This window comes from Myotis yumanensis, unplaced genomic scaffold (assembly GCF_028538775.1).
Source record: "Myotis yumanensis isolate MYYU_CA2020_CCGP unplaced genomic scaffold, mMyoYum1.0.hap1 SCAF_23, whole genome shotgun sequence".
Classification (NCBI taxonomy): domain Eukaryota; kingdom Metazoa; phylum Chordata; class Mammalia; order Chiroptera; family Vespertilionidae; genus Myotis; species Myotis yumanensis.
Window position 1 is genome coordinate 3,363,505 of NW_027223774.1, and position 18,146 is coordinate 3,381,650.

The 18,146-nt window shown below is 50.6% G+C and overlaps 1 protein-coding gene across 1 annotated transcript; it reads left to right on the forward strand.

Annotated features, from left to right (window-relative positions):
- The first annotated feature begins 2,367 nt into the window (after positions 1-2,367).
- LOC139000244 (leukocyte immunoglobulin-like receptor subfamily A member 5) lies at positions 2,368-7,329 on the forward strand. The gene is made up of 8 exons (XM_070402500.1): positions 2,368-2,401; positions 2,567-2,602; positions 2,754-3,029; positions 3,175-3,477; positions 5,308-5,421; positions 5,872-5,976; positions 6,116-6,171; positions 7,186-7,329. Exons 1-8 carry the CDS (start codon positions 2,368-2,370, stop codon positions 7,327-7,329), a joined length of 1,068 nt encoding a protein of 355 aa, XP_070258601.1.
- Positions 7,330-18,146: the final 10,817 nt, after the last annotated feature.

Consider the following 18,146-nt stretch of genomic DNA (forward strand, 5'->3'; position numbering starts at 1 on the left):
AAAGAGCTTGTTATAAAAGAAATAAAATAGAAAATTATGTTAAAAAATCAATATGTGATTGTAGAATTTAGAAAACTAAATATGACAGTCTAGACATGAAGTAGGCATGAAAGTTCACCGTGTTCCACAGACTCACCAACTGGCCCAGCACCACCTGATGGAAAGACCATACTCCCCCCCAATCCTCCCGCCCCATTGCACGGCAAAGGTCTGTCATGATTCAGGTGACTCCACATGAGGGGTCTGATCTGGAGTCTTTCTTCTGCTCCTTTGGACGAGGTGCTTCTGCTTTTCAATTTCTCAAACTGCCACCATCTCCATCTACACCTGAAAGGCTGGTTTCCATCACCCCATATCTCAGGTAGGGTGAATTCTCACCACATTTGTAGGAGTGGTGTTGGTATCACAGGGCTACAAATGAGGGAAGTAAGACCAAGAGAGGAAGCAGGTTGCTCAAGTATCCTCCAACCAGTCAGGCTGTGGTAGAGCCACAGTAGTTATTTAAAGTATGTTTCTCAGTGTGTCTTACTGTCTTGGAACAGGACTCTCATGAATGACAATTTTTTTTCTGAAACCTGAAAGTTCTCTACAGTTTGAAGAGAAGAGTGACATCCGGCATCAAAGGTGCTCTGAAGGGGTAGAAATGACTCAATGATTTACCCCCAGGAGATAGAGAGATCCCGCTGCTCATAGAGACAGAAAGTCAGGTGGAACCTGTGTGAGACATAGGACCTGCGTCCCAGGTCCAGGAGGAGGTGCTGAGCTGCCCTGTGGGAGCAGATGCATCTTGCACAACCCCCAGGCTCCTCCCTCCCCCAGCTCTGGTCTCACTGTCCTGAGGTCCCCTTGGTGTCCCCAGACAACAAGGCAGGGAGGGAGGTCACCTTCACACCCCCCAAGGCAGCCACGATGTCCACCACCTTCCTGAGCTCTGAGCTCCACACCCTCACTCCTTTCTCCAGTATCTAACCTCATTTTAGTATCTGTCCATTTCATGCTCAAATTTCTTCCAGGGTCCTCACTGTCTTTAGGGTAAATCCAAACTCTTCATTTTGAACAGAAGGCTGTTCATGATCATCCAGATGGGACGCTCCAACCTCAGCTCTCACTTCTGCTTCCTTCAACCAGACAGGTGTAGTTACCCCAAGAAAACACACACAGACACACACACACACACACACACACACACACTGATGCACACACATACACACTCACACCATCTACTATTGAACATGTTTGTGCTCCTTCATATCTGCTTTCTTAGAGTTCTATAGGACTAGCAAGCTCCTTCCCAAGCCCATAGTGTAAAACACAGGACTAGAAGCAACACTGAGGTTCCTTCTTCTCATTTCTCTTCCCTGCATGTGTTGTGACTGCTCAGGGCTATGCAAGGATTGTGTGGTAAATCCATGTAAGACATTCATGGAGCATGGCTGGAAACACAAGGTTGGAGTTCAGTTACAGTTGATGTTATCTTTTATTGACATGCATTTCATTTCTCTGGTTCGTTTGTAATACATGGCCCATACGATCTTCATAACTCAGGCTGACCATCACAGCCCATTCCTATGCATTCCTTTTGCCTTATAGACAGAATCCCACATCCATGCATGGGGCGGGAGGGGTGGGGGTGGAGCACGCCTATGACCAGCCACCACCTCACCCTCTCGTACTGTTGTTCAGAGACTCTCTATGTCTCTAGGGTTCTCTAGAATGTTCTATCCTGTCAAGAATATTCTCATTCCCACCTCTTCAGACTCCATCTCTTCAAATAGCCATCCCCTTAACCATGTTCTAGTCATGGCCCCCAGATCTTCCCACGTTTTCTCTCCTTTGTCCTTTGTATGTAAAGTCATCACAATATTAGCCTTCGAATGCCCATACTCTGCCAAGAAGAATTCTCAAAATACAGGTGATGGGTCTCCTGGATCCATCACAGATGTATTTCTGGTCAGGCACAAATACTCGGCAGATAGTAGGTGATCAATAAATATTGGTTTATGGACGAGTCAAAGACCAAAAGTCAATTCTGTGCGTGGGAGGAAATCAGTAACTTCTATTCAGAGGATCGAGTCAGGACAAGGACCTGGGTCCCGGAGTAGGAATTCAGATCCGGCAGAGTCCTGGGAGTCAGAAGAGGCTCCAGATCTGGGCTGTTTCTCTGGAAACAGGGGTCCTCCTGGGCCCTCATCATGGAAAAAACCCAGAGGCAGCCCAAAGAAGGGGCCGTCCCCTGACTGTGGGTCCGCAGCTGTGAAAACCCGGAAGGGCGGCAGCAGCTCCTGATTCGCCACATCCTGTGCGTCTCTGTTCTTCAGGCCCAAGGCCTCCTCCATCTTCAGAGCAGGAGCCCTCAGAGCAGACGCCATGACGTCCATCCTCTCTGCTCTTCTCTGCCTCGGTCAGTTGTGGACATGGGGACGGGGAGCAGGCGGGAGGGGGAGGCTCACACTCTGTTGCTCAGGGGGAACCTCAGGCTCAGGCAGCTACACTGGACTGGACCGTGATGGGAAGGGAATCAGCTGAGACGTCCGGGTGCAAATCTCTCACAGGGACTCTCTTCCAGGGCTGAGTCTGGACCAGAGGATCCATGTGCAGGCAGGTGAGTCCTCCCCAGGCTCCAAGTCCCATCTCCTACTTCAGCCACTGAGACTCAGGAGGGAGCACAGAGGTGCTTGAATGAGAGGGTCTTGGGCTGAGCTGGGGATGAGGTGGGGAAGGTCTTTGTAAAGCAGCCTCTGATTTCCTTTTAGGGACCCTCCCCAAACCCACCATCTGGGCTGAGTCAGGCCCTATGATCTCCTGGGGGAGCCCTGTGACCATCTGGTGTCGGGGGATCCTGGAGGCTCAGGAGTACCGGCTGTATGCAGATGGCAGTCCTCGGTACTTGGACAGACAGAAATCGCTGGAGCCTGGAGACAGGGCCAAGTTCCTCATTACAGGAAACTATGCAGAGAACTATACCTGTAACTACCTCAGCCCCACTGGCTGGTCAGGGCACAGTGACCCCCTGGAGCTGGTGGTGATAGGTGAGAGGACACTCAGGGGTCCCAGCCTCAACCTCTGCCCTCAGGAAGGGGGTCTGCTCTCAGGGTGTCTCCCTCGCACAGCCCAGCCCTGGGGGACATGAGGGAGGTGTGAGCCCATTTAACACGCTGCCTCCTCTTCTCCTAGGAGTCCACAGCAAACCCAGCCTCTCAGCCCTGCCCAGCCCTGTGGTGACCTCAGGAGGGAACGTGACCCTCCAGTGTGACTCAGTGGATAAATTTGACAGGTTCATTCTGACTAAGGAAGGAGATCACAGGCTCTCCTGGACCCTGGACTCACAGCCACAGCCCAGTGGGCGGTCCCAGGCCCTGTTCCCTGTGGGCCCTGTGACCCCCAGACACAGGTGGACATTCAGATGCTATGGCTATTTTGACAAGCAACCCCATGAGTGGTCTGACCCTAGTGACCCCCTGGATCTAACGGTCTCAGGTGAGCGGGCCTTGATCCCATCCTCTCTGAGCACAGGCAGCTCAGGGTCCCGCCCCCAGGAGACATCTGAGGTTGGAGGAGAGTGAGGGGTCTGAGTGTTGGTCACCCAGCAGAGATCTGCCCTCAGAGACGCTCTCACTTTTGCTGACTCCTCCCCATGAACTGGGTTGGGAAGTAGTTAAGTGGGCGGGGGGAGTGTCTTCGGGGGTCACCGAGCAGATGTAGGAGAAGCGACAGAGTGATTTGGAGACTCCAGAGTGAGCCCCAGCCTCACCCCTTTCTGTCCTCATTTCCAGGACCCTCTGAAGTCCCCACCCCCCCCACCCACAGGGCCCACCTCCCCAGCTGGTGAGTCCTGGGGAGCTCTGCTCAGAGGGAGCACAGCCCCCCCCACCCCCCGCAAGTCCAGAGAGTCTGTCAGGGGATCGAGTGACCCAGATCCTCAAGGACGGGCTTGTGTCTCAGGGGAGCTGGGATTCCCAGGGATTGAGGCTGGTGGTGGGTGGGGTGGTCAAAGCAGAGGGAGATGTGGGGGCGCAGGCTGGGGAGGGGGTGCTGAGCTCTAGTGGGAGAAGGAAGCCCCTACCACTCACCTGCCATCCTCATCCCCAGGAGGCTCTAAGTCAGGTCCCCAGAGGGGTAGGTGAGAGTCCTGGGGAGGTGGTGGGTTCCTCCATGGGAACAGGGGTTGAACCATGGGGGGTTAAGGGGTTCAGGCCCCTCTGGATTTGCTGACTTGGACACCCCTTCCCCTGTCTGGGCCTCAGTGTCCCCAGGTATAAAAGGAGAGAATCCTTGTCCAGAGCTTAGATTTCCTGTCGGTTCTGGCCCTGACCTCCTGGGAGAGGGGCCTCACAGGGAAGCCCCCAGGACGTGATGTTATGGGGCCTGTCCCCTCTGTCTCAGTGACGGTGACACTGTACAGTGAGGGACAGGCAGGACAAGAGTCCGGGGACCCAGTCCTCCCCCTCAGCTCAGGCTCAGCTCAGAGGAGGGAACAGGGTGCATCAGCCCTGGTTCAGCTCCTGGCTCTGCTGCTCCTGCTGTGGGTCTAGGTCAGCCCGTTTGAAATGAATAAAACTAAAAAAAAAAAAGACCGTACCCTTTTATGTAATGATGTTTACTTTGAATTTATATTAGTTCACACAAACACTCCATCCATGCTTTTGTTCCGGCCCTCCGGTCCATTTTAAGAACTCATTGTGGCCCTCGAGTCAAAAAGTTTGCCCACCCCTGGTCTAGGTGGTCCCTTCTCTCCTCTGAGTGTCAGGTTCCTGTCTGCTCATCCCTGGTCCCATCCTGCTCACAGGCTGCTGGGAGATGAGGTGACCGAAGGGCCTCCCAGAGCTCAGGAAGGCAGAGCCCCCAGCCCAGCCAGACCTTCCCAATGGGGCGTCAGGGCCCTGTGGGTGGAGATGGATCCAGGAGAGACTCAGAGTCCACCCCTCACCCTGCCACTCCTGTCCCTGCTGTGCTGGGGGCGGGAAGAGGAAGGACCCTCAGTTCCAGATGAGACATGAACAGACCCCTGCAGAGGAGGAGCCCAGAGCACAAAGCCGGTGTCCCCATGGGGAGCAGCGTGAGGGCAGCACAGGGAACCCACAGTCCTGGGTTCCAGTCCCAGCCCTGCCCCGTCCAGGCTGGGTGACCTGGGGCAGGTGATTGACCTCTCTGAGCCTCAGTGAAGTGGGTGGTGGGGTCAGCATCCCTGGTGCATGACTGTTGTGAGGTAAGAGGAGATGAGTGACAGACCCCTGCATGTACTTCACACACAGTAGGTGCTCATTAAAAGGCATCATTGCCTCATTTATGACGTCACTTGTGTCCAAGGTCTCAAACGGTACCTGTACGTCCTGATTGGAGTCTCAGTGGCCCTGGTTCTGCTGCTCTCCCTCCTCCTTCTCCTCCTTCGACACCGACATCAGAGCAAAGGCAGGATGTCAGGTGAGTAGGGAACGGGGTGACCTGGGTCACAGAAAGGGGCTCAGAGCACCTGCCACAGGAAACCAAATGGATGGAGAAAGTCAGCTGAGAGAAGGATTTCTCCAGATTCTCAAATCAGAAAATCTTGAAAGAAAACAATGTCAGCACCGATGTACAATGTAGAGTAATCTTTCATCATTTTCAGTCTCATGAAATATGCACAGAAGTGTGTGTTAAGGTTCCTTCTTTCCTGTGGAATCACAGGGGGAGGGGTCCTAACCTCCCAGGGCTGAGACTGTCCCTCTTGACCAACCCAGAGAGCGGCTCATGTCCAACCTCCTGCAGGGACCACAGACCCAGAGCCCAAGGACAGAGGCCTGCAGATCATGTAATTCCTGCCCCAAAGACCTAAGATTCCTACAGCCCATGGCCCCCCCCCCCAGTCCCTAACTCTCCTCTCTCCTCCCCCAGCTGCAGCCCAGCTGCTGATTCCCAGGAGGAGCCCCTCTGTGAGACGAAGAGACAGCTGTCCTGGGGGAGGGGGCACAGGGATTTCAGGAGATGATGGGGGTCCGGGTGAGAAGGACTGAGATGCACAGGGTGTGTCCTGGCTCTGCACCTCACCCTGGGTTAGTGGCCCATCTGGGAGCAGGTGGGGTCTGCAGCCTTGAGATCTTGGGGACCTGCCAGGAGACACACTCCTGTTCTGCCCCAGCAGATGCTGCCATGAAAGACCCGCAGCCTGGGGAGAGCGTGGAGCTGGATCCTCGGGTGAGACCCCTGCTCCTGTCCAGGCCAAGGACCTTCTGTTGCCCAGTTTAATCCAATGGACCCTTCCCTGTCCCACCTCACCTGCTTCTCAGCAGCGTCCACACTGACCTCCCCTCTGGGCCCCCAGGTCCTCCTGCTGTCACTCACTCCTCCTGGTTTCCTTGTGACCTCATGGCCCCTCCTACGTGGCCCCTTTGCCGGCCCCTCATCCTCTGTCTGACCTTGTGCAGCCCCGGGTCTCAGGAGGAGGCAGAAATGAGTGACTCACCCCCAGGTTCCCTCGATCCCCTTCATTCATTCACCCAGCAGATGTGACAGGGCTGTTTCCTGGCTCCATTTAGGGGTCACAGTGCAGCCCTGAGCCACACTGTCTCCACACCCCTCGAGCTCACCTGTGGGTGAGGGACACAATGTGCAAACAAGCAGACAGTGTCCCAGAGAGCAAAGTGCTGTGAAGGAACATAAAGCAAGAGGAGGGGATAGAGTGCATGGTGGGGGGACAGGGAAAGAGCGGGTGCAAAGGTCCTGAGGCAGGACATACTTCTTCAGGGGGATGGGCCATGAGGCTGGAGCCAAGTGAGCAAGAGAGAGCCTGTTAGGATAAGAGTCAGAACAATAGAAGCATCCAGAGGCCCCAAGGCTCGGAACGGCCCTGCAGATTCCATCAGGCGGAGACCTGATCTATTTAAAGTGTAAATTATCTCTCTGGCAACATGAGGACAATTGACATGAGGATTTCTACTGTGGAATCAAGGAGACATTGTTGTGTCTCACTGTCTCCAGCAGAGCAGGCAGGGTGAAGGCCCCCAGGGAGTGACGTACACCCAGGTGAACCGCTCAAGACCAAGACCCAGGCAGCGAATGGCCACCTCTCCTTCCTCCCTGTCAGGGGTATTGCTGGACACAAAGGGCAGACAAACAGAAGAGGACAGACAGGTGGGTCCCATCCTCCCCAGGCCCTGAGGCTTCTCAAACCCCCACCAAGTGTCATCCCTCTCTCTCCCCCTGCTCCAGGCTGCACCTGACGACCCCCAGGATGTGACCTACGCCCATCTGAACCTCTTGGCCCTCAGCCGGGAGACAAGTGCACCCCCTTCCTCTGCATCAGAGGAGCCCCCAGAAGAGCCCAGTGTGTACGCTGCTCTAGCCATCCACTAGCCCAGGAAGGACCCAGACCCCACACTCCAGGGAGGGGGCCTGCAAGGACCCCAGAAGGCAGAAAAGCTGCCCCCATGGACACTCAGCTAGTGAGCCCAGCCAGCCTGGAGACCAGATGTGGACCCCCGGCAGCTTCTGGGACCCTCTGGGAGTCTCCTGGTTCTATAGTCAAAGATAACCAAGCCCTAGCCTGTTTGGCTCAGTGGATAGAGCATTGGCCTGTGGACTTAAGGGTCCTAGCTTCGATTCTGGTCAAGGGCACATGCCTGGGTTGTGGGCTCAATCCCCAGTGGGGGTTTGCAGGAGGCAGCCGATCAATGATTCTCTCCCATCATTTGTGTTACTATCTCTCTCTCCCTCTCCCTTCATCTCTGAATTCAATAAAAATAAAGATTACAAAAAGATAACTAATATGCCTACATTCTGGAAATAAAGCAACAAACTTTTCAATAATCAATGTGTGAACCAAAACATAAGTGCATGTTTTAGATTAAATGATCATGTAAATACTACACATCAGGCCTATGAAACAATGAAATTAAAAACCATGAATGAATACATTAGAAAATTAAAAAAAACCGTTAAAAACCAATGTCCTAAGCTATTATATCAAGAATTGAAGGCCTGGGGCAGGGCTGGGTGGAGTGGGAACATGGAAGGCAGATAGGGGATATCTGTCATACTGTCAACAATAATACATACACTTAAAGAATTTAGAAACGAAGTTTGCAATGAATCTTTAGTGCTGTAGACGACTGGGTAAGAAAGAGGTGGCATGCATGCACAATGGAATAGAAATCAGCCAAAAGAAAGAAAGAAAAAAAGAATGAGATGCTGATATTGAGACCATAGGGATGGACTTGGAGCGTATTGTGCTGAGTGAAATAATTCAGACAGGAAAAGATTTCTCTTGAACCTGGAATTTATTTATTTATATAACTGGAATTTTTAACACCAGCAAACCAAAGGGAATAAAAACAGACACATAGAAATGAAGAACAAACTGATGGTTGCCAGAGGGGAGGGGAGAAGGGAAGGGTGGAAAGGGGAAGAGAAAATACTCAATAATGTGAGATAACTTTATAAAACTGATATGATATTGTATACCCACAATCTATACTAATAATAGCCTAGGTGGTCGTCGCACCCTCATGTCGTCACAAGATGGCCGTCACAAGATGGCTGCGTGCACAGCAGAGGTGGGCCGGGTGGTTGCTCCGTCCGGTGAGGCCTGGGGGTCCCACAGCTCTGTGTGGCAGGGAGGTGGCCAATCCTGGCGTCTCTGCTGCCTTGTATGGAGGAGGCGAGTCACGGCAGGGGAGGGCAGTTGTGGGTGATCGGGCTGGCAGGGGAGCAGTTAGGCATCAATCAAGCTGACAGGGGAGTGGTTAGGGGCTGTCAGGCTGGCAGGCAGAAGCAGTTAGGGGCAATCAGGCAGGCAGGCGAGCGGTTAAGAGCCAGCCGTCCTGGATTGTGAGAGGGATCCCAGATTGGAGAGGGGGCAGGCTGGGCTGAGGGACACCCCCTCCCGTGCATGAATTTCGTGCACTGAGCCTCTAGTACTTTAATAAAAATATTCAATTAAAAATCATTAGTAAGAGAAGAGCAAGTTTTACACATGAAGATGTGAGGAGAAACACGATGAAGACAGGAGGAGGAGGGGCGACTGCTGAGACAAAAACCCAGGAAAATCCAGCCCCCCCTATTCAGTTTTGAAAACATGAACCACATGAATAAATCTCAGCCTGAATGCCCGAGAGAACATGGGAGAATGCACACGTGTCTAATACTAACGATGGAAGGGCAGACAGCATGACCCATTGTGCAGGCTTCAAAAAGACAGTAGCAGGGCATCCTGAACAATTGGATGGCCACGTATTACACACAGCATTTAAAATGGACACTTTTGGGCTCAAAATTTACTAAATGGTCACAGATGAGAAACAAATCTCTATCACCGTCTACACCAAGCAAGTCAAACTTGTGGCCCGTGGGCCGCCCACAACAAACATATTTTTTTTAAAAAAATATATATTTTATTGATTTTTTTACAGAGAGGAAGGGAGAGGGATAGAGAGTTAGAAACATCGACGAGAGAGAAACATCAATCAGCTGCCTCCTTTATCTTTTTTTTTTTTGCGACCCACATAAACTTAAACCTTGTTTATTTGGCCTGTGCTAGCCTTTGAGTTTGACATGCTTGCTCTATATGGATTAAATACAATGACTGTGTCGTCCAAAATTGTCCCAGGCCCTGCAGGAGTGGCTCAGTTGGTTGAGCGAATCCTGTGCACCGAAAAGTTGCCAGTTTGATCCTAGGTGGGGGCATGTATAAAAGGCAAACAATGGATGTTTCTCTTTTTTCTTGTTCTTGTTCTTGTTCTTCTTGTCCCTGATCTTCTTCTTGTTCTTCTTCTTGTTCTTCTTGTTCTTCTTCTTCTTCTTGTTCTTCTTGTTCTTCTTGTTCTTGTTCTTGTTCTTGTTCTTCTTCTTCTTCTTCTTCTTGGTCTTCTTGTTCTTGTTCTTGTTCTTCTTCTTCTTCTTCTTCTTCTTCTTCTTCTTCTTCTTCTTCTTCTTCTTCTTCTCTCCCTCTTCTCTCTTTCTCTCTCCCCCTCTCTCTCTCCCTCAAAAATTGTCCACAACCAAAGTCCTGTGCACGAAGCTTCCTTGGCGATTTCTTCCAAAAACTTACGAAATGCAGGCACCCACCTCCCCAAGATTACTCACACTTTTCCTAGGGAAAGAATAAGAAGAAACACATCCGAACACTTTCCATCAGGCCAGGAGAATGCCAACCAGAGGTCGTCACCATCAACATGATCCCCAACTTGGGGTGTGGCAATGTGGGGGCTTCACACCAGGACCCCAGTGACACCCCGGGAACGGCTCCCCTGTCTCCACACAGATCTGGTGAAGCCGACCCTGTGGTTCCTTCTCTGGAACCTCACCCCTCTCCCATGCCACTCCCACTCGCTTCCACTTATTTCTGTGAGTTACCCTGCTTTCCTCTCACTGTTCCTGTCACTGTCGATTCTCTTGTTTGTTTGGACTGTGACCCCGTGTCTGAGGACCAGTAGCCCAGCATTTCTACGTGTTTGGAGGAGAAGTGACATGTGGAGGGTGCCTTCAGTCAGCCCTTTCCTGTGAGGTCCGACGCCAGGGTCCCCGCGGGGTCTCCTATCTGCACGTGAGCTCCTTGTCCCGTGACACCTGCCCAACTGCACCCCTGCGTGTCTGGGGGACCCTGCTCCTCCACAGCAAGGCCAACACAGGGAGGGAAAGAGCACCAGGAGGGGAAATACTTGCTGGGGGCGGACAGTCTGCAGACCTCACAGCTCTCACTGCATTCAAAGTCTGAATTGCCTCTCACCTGTGTTTGCAGAAAAAAATTCAGTTTGAGAAGGAGCGTCCAGCCCAGGGAGAAGGGGCACTGAGGAAGCAGAAGTGACTCAGACATTTCGAAAGAAGCAGAACAAGAGAAAGGGGGTGCTATTAATAGAACAAGGAAGTCGCTGGAGGGAAGTGCTAGGGGAGAGAGAGACCAAGCCAAGAGGGAGACCTTTTATTTTACTTAAAAAAAAAATCTATTTCTTGTTGGCTGGAGAAGATGGCGGATGAATTTGCAGATCTTTATGCACCTCTTCCTGGGGCCAGACTGGACATAGGACTGAATTGGGGAACCTGTGACCTATGGGAGGGGAGATTCACCCGCAGTTACCAACTGAGGTCCAGCTGAGGAGGAGACAGACATATCAAGGAAGGACAGAAAACACCCAGAGACCAGCAGGAAGGGTAAGGCCATGAGAGGGGCTGCCCCAGCTCTCACAGGGGGTGGGTGGTGGGGGTGGGCAGGCCGAGGGTGAGGAGGGGTCTCTTGGCTGTGGGTGGCTTATTTTACTGAGACGATTGAGGCCCGGAACCCAGGCTGGGCTGCACAGCCCAGAGCACCAGAGCCGAGACCGTGTAACATCCGGCAGGGCTGCTGGCCAACCAGGTCAGACATAATGCTGCAGGGTTGTTGTTTTTTGCTGTGTGTACTAACGGTTCATTTATTTGTATCGCTGAATAGTATTCCATTGTATGGATATGCTGGTTTGTTGAGCCAGTTCATTTGTTGATAATACTTGGTGTTTATTCACAGGTTTTTAAAAAAATTTTTCTTTATTAAAAAAACAAACAAACAACCCCCCCCCACACACACCAGAGCACAGAATTTTCATTTGCAGCTCCCCACCCGAGGCTTCAGTGGCGGGAAGGTGCCCTAGGAGAGGCTGGGGTAGGAAGCATTGGGGAGCGGGGGCGACAGGGAAAAGAGGCGACTGGGAGATCTGCAGTTGGCTCCCCCTTCACCCCACCAATGAAACAGCCATTTTCCAGAGAGGCTCAGGCCCATTCCAGATGCCATGGCTCAGGAAAAGGGAAAAACCCAGCCCTCGATGGTAACACAGCTGCCCCCACCCCCAGGCACCCTGCCTACCACACCCTACATCTTGTATCTACAGAGGAGACAGCCACAGAGGCCAAGCCAACGGGTTTGAACAGTCTCCGGAAGCGTCAGTCACTGGCCTGGGGGTGGGGCTGAGGGCCTGTGTTTAGCACCCAGGACCCTGACTGGTGCTCCCTGCCCTCACGGGAGAGCTGAGAGGCTGAGAGAAACTCCAGGTTTCCAATGGGCTGCATAAGTGGATCTCCACCCAGCCGAGGGCAGGAAGACATTCCGGACACTCTGAGAGGAGTAGCTCTGGGACAGGAAACACACCCACCACTTCCCCTGAAATCTAAATGGCACCTCCCCCTTAGTGGATTCCCAGAGGTCTACACTCCCAATTCCACCGGAAGCCCTTTCAGAAACAGACTTTGGAGTGATTAAGATGGACAGCTGGCTGGCAGGTGAAGGCAGGTGGAGGCGGAGCCCGGGAAACCTGAGGGAGGTTGCTGACCTGTCCCTGGGTCCCCTGCTGCAGGTTGGCCCCTCCCACGTGCAGCCGAGTCCTGTGGAAAAAGACAGATTAGGAAAAAAAAACCAGGAAAACATTGTAAGAAGAGAGAGAAAAAAGGAAATAGAATTAGAAAAGGAAACAGAGAAGTATGAAGTTTTAAAGAAAAAGGAGAAGAGAAAACAAATAATAGAAAATGAAATGAAATGGAAAAAAGGAGAAAATGGTGAAGCTTGTTGGATCTGCTCTGATGATGTCTGAAGCCGCCCACGTGGTCTGCAGCCTCCTGACCCCAGCAACCTGCCTGAATCTACAGCTGACCCCCAGCATGCGGCTGCCTCTGCTGGGCTTGTCTACATGCAGGGGAAACCAAGCTGAGCTCCACGGCCCGTTTTCATCTGTAACCCAGGGGCCAGAGGTGGGTCAGCCAACGTCCCCAGGCTCCCTGGGATCGGCCTCCGCTTTCCTCCACCTGCTGGCCAGCTGCCAGGCTTAGGCACTGAAAAGGCTTCGTCTCTGAAACAGCCTCTGGTGGCCTCAGGAGCTTGGGGTGACTGCCTTTCCCATGAGGGGAGGTGCCCTGTGCACTTCAGGGAAGAGGGGAGCGGGTGTGCGTCCCTATCTCCTGAGCCCCACCTCTGACTCTGCCCTGGATGGTTCCCTGACTCAGCAGGTAGAGCCCCTAGTAGTCACGTGGGTGGAGCCTTGGAAGCCCAGAGGCTGGGTCTGTGGGAGCTAGAAGCTGGTGTTTCTCTCAGGTCTCCCACGAGCTCCCTGGAAAGTGTGTGTGTGGGGGGAATGGCCCCATCCTAAAGCAAGTCACTGACAACCCCTGCCACTGCCCTGCCTCAGTAAGACTTCAAGTGCTGGGTGGGGCAAATGCTGGAAAGTGGAGGTCGTTACTTTTCCTCAGGCTGATGCTGCTTGGAGTGGATCAATTGCTCCTCCCAGGAAGAATGGTGGCTGTGGTACTTGTGGATGCTCTAGCACTGGGTCCTGGTGGCAGAGCCTCCACACCTCTCCCCAAAGCCGGACACCCCAGACTCTCCATGGGTGAGTCCAGTCTTCACACCCTCCCTCTGCCTGTGGGTGAGTGGCTGAAAACAAATTTTGTGTGTTGACCCTTTATTAATTTATTTCAATTATTTTTAAAAAATATTTTTAAATTGATTTCAGAGAGGAAGGGAGGGGTAGAGAGAGAGATAGAAACATCAATGATGAGAGAGACTGCTTCCTACATGCCCCACACTGGGGATCGAGCCTGCAACCCGGGCATTTGCCCGTGACCAGAATCAAACCTGGGACCCTTCAGTCCACAGGCCGACACTCTATCCACTAGGGCAGCGGTTCTCAACCTTCTGGCCCTTTAAATACAGTTCCTCATGTTGTGACCCAACCATAAAATTATTTTCGTTGCTACTTCATAACTATCATGTTGCTACTGTTATGAATCATAATTAAATATCTGATATACTGGATGGTCTTAGGCGACCCCTGTGAAAGGGTTGTTCGACCGCCAAAGGGGTCACGGCCCACAGGTTGAGAACCGCTGCACTAGGGCTTTTTATTGTTTTTTTGGTTAATCCTTACCCAAGGATATTTTTTTCTATTGATTCTTTTTTTTCAGAGAGAGTGGAAAGGAGGAAGGGAGGGGGAGAGAGAAAAACATGAGTGTGAGAGAGACATATCAATTGATTGCCTCTCACACATGCCTGGATGGGGGCTGGGATCACACCTGTAACACAGGTACATGCCTTTAACTGGAACTTGAACCCTTGACCCTTCCGAGTGTGATCTGATGTTTTAACCACTGAGAAAAACTGGCCAGGGGCGAACACATTCTTGATGCTAAACACAGCAAGAGGAAAAAACATCTACATAAGATTAAAATATACTTGTAGTGAAGGTAAACCCTTTAAAACATAAAGACCTAGAAAACATTCTACATAAAACATATGTAAGTCATATACTCACTAGAAGCGTGATGCACAAAGATTCGTACAAGAATAGGCCTTCCTTCCCCTGGCTGCCAGCACGTGGTGGGCTCGCACTGGCAGCCTGTGCAGTTCTGTCGCTGCTTCCTCCATGCTGTCCTTCTCTGGAGAGTTCCTCTGTGCAGTGCTGGCGCTCCTGAGAAGGCACGGAGGGGAAGAGGTGGGGGGAGCGAGGCAGGCGGGGAGGGCTGGAGAGGTTGAGTGTGTTTCACTTTCACATTGTGAAAGTAGGATGCAATTGGCCCCCTTCCTCATCCTCTTTCTCTTCAGCCTTCCATCTCCTGCCCACCAGCCCTCCTTCCATGCCCATCACCACTCCCCTCTTGATTTGGCGAGATAGGGAGGAGGGAAATCTGATAATTTGGGTTACTGTGTAGGTGGCCTCTTTCATCTATTCAAAACAAAGCTGAGCCGCCTGCCGCTGCCTCAGCTGCCACCGTCACCCGTTGGCTGGCTCGTGGCTCCCAGGGAGAGCTAACTGTGTATTGAGTGAACTCCTGCGTGCATCTGTGGGGCTGCTCCAATGCTAGGGTTTTGTTTACCAGAGCAGTGGGGCAAGGGTGGGGTAGAGGGAGACACCAGACACTGGAAGCTACAACCTCAGGCACCAGAGGGTTGCCTCTGAGGTCGAGGGCTGGGCCACAGGGAGGCTGCAAGGACGGTTGACAGGTGTGGAGCATGGCAGGGAGGCCGTGAGCGGCCGGGCTGCCCCCATCTTTGTTGGGTTAATTTGCATATGCACTCCTGATTGGTTGTGGGCATTGTGAAGTAATGGTCAATTTACATATTTCTCTTTTATCAGTATAGGGTAGTTCTTGTCCCTTTTATATGAAATTGAAGAGACTTTATTTTATTTTATTTTTTATTTTTTTTATTGCTTAAAGTATTACAAAGGGTATTACATATGTGTCCCTTTTTCCCCCCACCCTTGACAATCTCCTGGCCTCCCCTATCCCCCAGTGTCTTATGTCCATTGGTTATGCTTATATGCATGCATACAAGTTCTTCGGTTGATCTCTTACCCCCCTCCCTCCTGCCCCCCAACCCTCCCTGGCCTTCCCGCTGCAGTTTGACAATCAGTTTGAGGCAGCTCTGCCTCTGTACCTATTATTATTCAAAAGTTTATAATGGTCTCTATTATCCATGAATGAGTGAGATCATGTGGTATTTTTCCTTTATTGACTGGCTTATTTCACTTAGCATAAATTTAGGTGCCCTATGGATGGGGCTGGAGCTGTCCAGGACCCAGTGCTGAATTCACAGCACCTCTCAGGATCAACATACGCATAGAAGAGAATTAGGGGAGATGGTGGTGGTCCATGGTCTTAAGATAAACATCCTAGATACACACCCAGATTCCTGGTTAAGGCTGGGCCAGGTCTGTGTCAGCTCGACCTCTTGAAAAAGATGAGCTGTCTTGACCTATGGATTTTGTGATGACAACTTTGTGGTATCAGGTTTGCTCTCTTCATTCATCAGAAAAAGGGGTGAACTCCCTGTGGAAGTTTTTATAGCAGAGGTTTTGATGACTTATTTTTCAGTTGTTAAGGTGAAGCTCAAGAGGCAGTTCACAGGATGTGGTGGGCAGGGTCCCCACACCACAGTGTGTGCAGGGCACAACGTGCCGGTCACACAGGAAGTGGACCAGCTCTTCTCGCCCCCAAAATAGCAGGTGCTGAGGGTCTGACTTGAGCTGCATCTCTGAACTGTCCTGTGTAGTTTTCCTAAACTCTACAATCACATATTGATTTTAACGTAGGTCACTGTCATGTGAAAGTCAAAACAATTATTCCATTTATTTAATATTCTGGTGCTAAGCTAATGAATAAAATGGTTAAGGATATGAAACAATTTTCAGCTGAAATATGAAATTCCCTCTTAGTGAATATCTATTAGGCCTTCTACTATTTGCTCATATAACTCTCCTGACAACAAAAAGCAGAGTGGGCAGTTGGATTCTGCATCTCTAGAAGAGAAGGAAAACTACAATATCAAGTATTTGTTGTTTTACGGAAATCATTTTTTGTGTGCATTGTGGGGAAGCACGGGACTTGGTTAAAGTCTGTAAGGAGGGTTCTCTGATAGGCTGGAGGCCTCTAGGGGAACCTTGCCGAAGGCAGCAGACCCTGCCTTGACTTTTCCAAACAAGTCTGAGTCTCCGGGTGTTTTGCTGGAATCTTTATGTTTAGACTTCCAAAGGTCCTTGCATAAAGGATGCATATGCTTTCTCAAGGATGCTCACCCTTCTGATAGTATCTAGTAGCTTATTTTAGTTCAAACTGTTATTACAATAAAAGCCTATGGAGTCAGGCGAATGGGGCTTCCTGGTTGCTATAGCCAAGCAGTCCCTTAGCCCTCTCTTTCACAGAAACATGTATCAGAGTAATCCATTCATTCGTTGTTCATGGATTACTCTGATACATGTTTCTGTGAAAGAGAGGGCTGCTGATCAGTTCCAGCAGTGTATGAGTCAAATCACAGTTTCTTCTATCAGAGACCAGAGAGAAGAGAGAGAGGAAGAGAGAATGAGACACAGTGAATTAGTTTGGTACATTTGCCACAACAAAATACAATTAATTAGGTGGCTGAAGACAACAAAAATTAATTTTATTAGAGTCTGGAGATGAGAGAGATTCATTGACAGATGGAGATAGAGATAGATAGATGGTAGATAGATAGATAGATAGATAGACTGAAACACAGATACATAGACACACAAATATTATGCAAAGGGATACATAAGTAGGTGTATAGATTTGCAACTTCCCAACACATGCTGTTATCAGTCTCCATTACCTGTCCTGTTCTCTAGGTAAGGTTTTCTTACATCAGGCCCAAGGGTAACTTTTCCCAACTTTACTGAGATGTAATTGACATATAACATTGTGTAAGGGTTAGGTGACAACGTGTGGATGTGCTACATGTAAATATTGCAATATGACACAAGGTCAGCCTTAGCTAACAATCCCATTAAAGTCACATAATTGCTCCTTTTTTTTGGTAGTGGTGAGAGCCTTTAGGATACAATCCCTTAGCTACTTTTGGGGTAATATGATACAGTATTGTTCACTGTGATCACCATACTGTACATTAGCCCCCCAAATTGTTCATCTTATCACTGAAAGTTGATACTCTTTCACCAACATCTCTCCTTTCCCCACGCTCCCTGTGGTAACCATCGTTCTCTCTGTTTCTACTAGTTTGGCTTTTTCAGATCCCACACGTACGTGAGATTAATCAGCATCTGTCTTTGTTTGTCTGATTGATCTCACGTAGCATAATGCCCTCCAGGTCCCTCAGGGTCATTACAAATGGCAGGATTTCCTTCTCTCTTGTGGCTGAATAATATTTAATTTTATGTCAATTCAGAAATGGGCATCTCCCACCAGTCAGAGCGTTCTACACATGTGCTTGCAGGGGCAGCACTCCCCCAGACCGTCCCCACAAACACCGACGTGCTGATGCCACATGGGGACAGCTCTGGGGAAATGATACGGGTGCGTCTCATGAAGAGAGGGACTGTGGGTCCAGAGAGGGTTTGAGCATCATGCTGGAGTTTTAATTCCCAGCTTGCACCTGGCTTAGCCCATTTATTCAGTTATGGAGCCAAGGTTAACCCCTGTGAACTGAAGAGATGAAGAGGCGATCATGCCCATCTGGTAATGTGGTGATTAGAAATAAAGAATATTTTATTACATGAACGTGGAGGGGGGGGATGAGGTGTTAGATGTGGGGACCCACACCAGCCATGTGGGATGGACCCTCAAGTCACAGGGTTGAGAAAAGAAGGGGGGTCGTCACAGAAAGTCAACCAAGACAGGGAGAGAAAATAGACATTAAATGGAGGAAGAGTCCAGGGAACACACAGATATTTCCTTCACCCAAA